The sequence below is a fragment of the Alosa sapidissima genome, chromosome 8, assembly GCF_018492685.1.
Source record: "Alosa sapidissima isolate fAloSap1 chromosome 8, fAloSap1.pri, whole genome shotgun sequence".
Classification (NCBI taxonomy): domain Eukaryota; kingdom Metazoa; phylum Chordata; class Actinopteri; order Clupeiformes; family Clupeidae; genus Alosa; species Alosa sapidissima.
The window spans coordinates 34,653,350-34,655,849 of NC_055964.1; the positions used below are offsets into that span (position 1 = coordinate 34,653,350).

The following is a 2,500-nucleotide window of genomic DNA, read 5'->3' on the forward strand; positions in this document are numbered from 1 at the left end:
TGTGTCTGTGTGTGTGTGTCTGTCTGTGTGTGTGTGTGTGTGTTTTGTGTGTGTGTGTGTGTGTCTGTGTGTGTGTCTGTGTGTGTCTCTGTGTGTGTGCGTGTGTGTGTGTGTGTGTGTGTGTGTGTGTGTGTGTGTGTGTGTGTGTGTGTGTGTCCAGAGTAAGGATGCAAAGCGCCGTTGTGGGGAGACCCAGAGGAGAGTGTGTGAGCTCCAGCAGGACTTGGAGGAGATGGAGACCAGGGCTCAGGACTACGCCAAGCAGCTGATACACTCCAAGAACAAGCTCAGGTAACACACACACACACACACACATAAAGAGAGCTACTGTATGCCACACAGCAGAAACATATTGAATTATTCCATCTGTTCCATTCCATCCTTCATTCTATCTTTCTGTGTGTGCGTGTGTGCGTGTGTGTGTGTGTGTGCATGTGTGTTTATGTGTGTGTGTGTGTGTGTGCGTGTGTATGTTTGCAGTGCTGAGCAGGAGGAACTGCAGAGGCTACAAAATCAGAGGCAGAATGAGAAGCAATCTCTGGCAGCTACAAACACACACTACAAACAGCTAAGGCAGAGGTGACACACACACACACACACACACACAGACACACTCACTCACTCACACACACACATTCACACACACATATTTACACAAACTGGTTTGGAGTGTGTAATTTATAATTTGCATGTTGATGGTTGAAGGCTGGAAGACAATGAGCGACTGTTGGAGGAGACAGAGGACAGACTCAGCCAACGTAAGAGAGAGCTGCAGTCACTGGACAATGAGGTACACACACACACACATGCACGTACGCACGCACACACACACACATGCACACACACACACACACGCACGCACACACACACATGCACACTATAAAGTGAAGAACTATGTCTTCTCAATAAGGATGGGTCACGATTTTCAAGTATTTGAATAGTTGATTTAATTACAGAATATCAGGTAGTTTATCGATTATTGTTTTGTCTCCAAAAATAAAGGAATGAAAAAAAAAGAAATTCCCCAATGTTTGGGGGCGCTGTGGCGGAACTGGTTAAAGCCCCCGCACCATAATCAGCTCCCCCGCACCATAATCAGCTCTAAGTGCCCACAGGGACGAGTTGGAGTCTTGCCCGGGTCATTTCCCGCTCTCTCTCATTGTGTGTGTGTGTGCGAGGCAATTTCCAATTAATATTCGACTAATTCTCAGTGATTATCGAAAAAAAGTTTTTTTTTTTTTTTAAGTATATTTTTTTGGGCTTTTATGCCTTTAATGCGACAGGATAGTGGAGAGTGACAGGAAGTGAGTGGGAGAGAGAGTCGGGGTGGGATCCGGAAAGGACCGCGGGGCGGGAATCGAACCCGGAATCGCCGGTGTACGGTGCAGGTGCCCCAGCCAGTTGCGCCACAGCTGGGGCCATCGGAAAGTATTTTTGCCTGAAATCCACATCCCTATTTCTCACCTCAGAGGTACATCTACAACACACACACAGTTCCACACAGACATTGTGCTCACACACACACACACACACACACACACACACACACACACACACACACACACACGCACACACACTAGGGCTGTCAATGTTCTTCCATAACCCAATTTGAATTTCATTCATTATTATTTTTAATAATCAAATTATATTTGAATATTTAATGCTCAAATTTTGCCTATTATTAATATTTACGATGCATCTCTATACACTGTATAAACTGGCTTATGCATTGCCAATGCCACTATAAATGCGTGGTTGACTTGTTATATTGAACAAAAGCTCAGTCTACCAACGATATCTGTGCAACTTGAGTGGTTTCAATTCCTTTTGCGCAGATGCGCACACACACTGAATGAACGCCCATACCACTAGCACTTTATTGAATGCCTATTGTATTTCCTGATTGGGGAAAAGTTTGCTTTCTTTTTTTCTATCGGCCGGTGATTCCATGAACCATTATGCCTATCAGAGAAGTGACAAAAGCACCGGACATAGCCTAGAGGAAGGAGGTAAAAACCTCATATTTGCCTGTTTAACTGCGCAGTTCCTCGTCCTCGGACTGTTTACATACAGTACCTAGCTTGTCAGGGTGTAGTGTTATCAGATGTGCACTCAGGCTGCTCGCTGCTACATATTCTGCAGATTACGACATTGTTTAATGTAAACAATGTTGTTTTAATTGTTATTTTTCCGTTTTCTGATGGTATTCCAAAAATGTTCCACACATTGCTGAAATGGTCAGGAGTGGTAATCTCAGTGGGTCCATCGCTTCTGCCATATTTAGATTGTGCATTAGACGTGACAAAAGCATTTTGTTTTCACATATTCGCTAAAGTTAGCCAACAGATTAAAAAAAACTCCCCAAAACACCACATTCAAATAGTAATTTCCAAATTCAAATAGTATTGATTTTTTAAATATGCGATTTATATTCGACTTTAGAAATTCGTTCCAACAGCCCTAACACACACACACACACACACACACACATACACACACA

At 43.5% G+C, this 2,500-nt stretch overlaps 1 protein-coding gene across 1 annotated transcript in view; it reads left to right on the forward strand.

Moving 5' to 3' along the window:
- Positions 1–2,500, forward strand: part of cntrl (centriolin) — a 59,945-nt gene that overhangs the window by 42,328 nt on the left and 15,117 nt on the right. Inside the window, exons 27-29 of the mRNA XM_042100523.1 lie at positions 161–291; positions 481–579; positions 706–790. Of these exons, the coding sequence (XP_041956457.1) occupies positions 161–291; positions 481–579; positions 706–790 (315 nt within the window). The remainder of the gene's footprint in view (positions 1–160; positions 292–480; positions 580–705; positions 791–2,500) is intronic.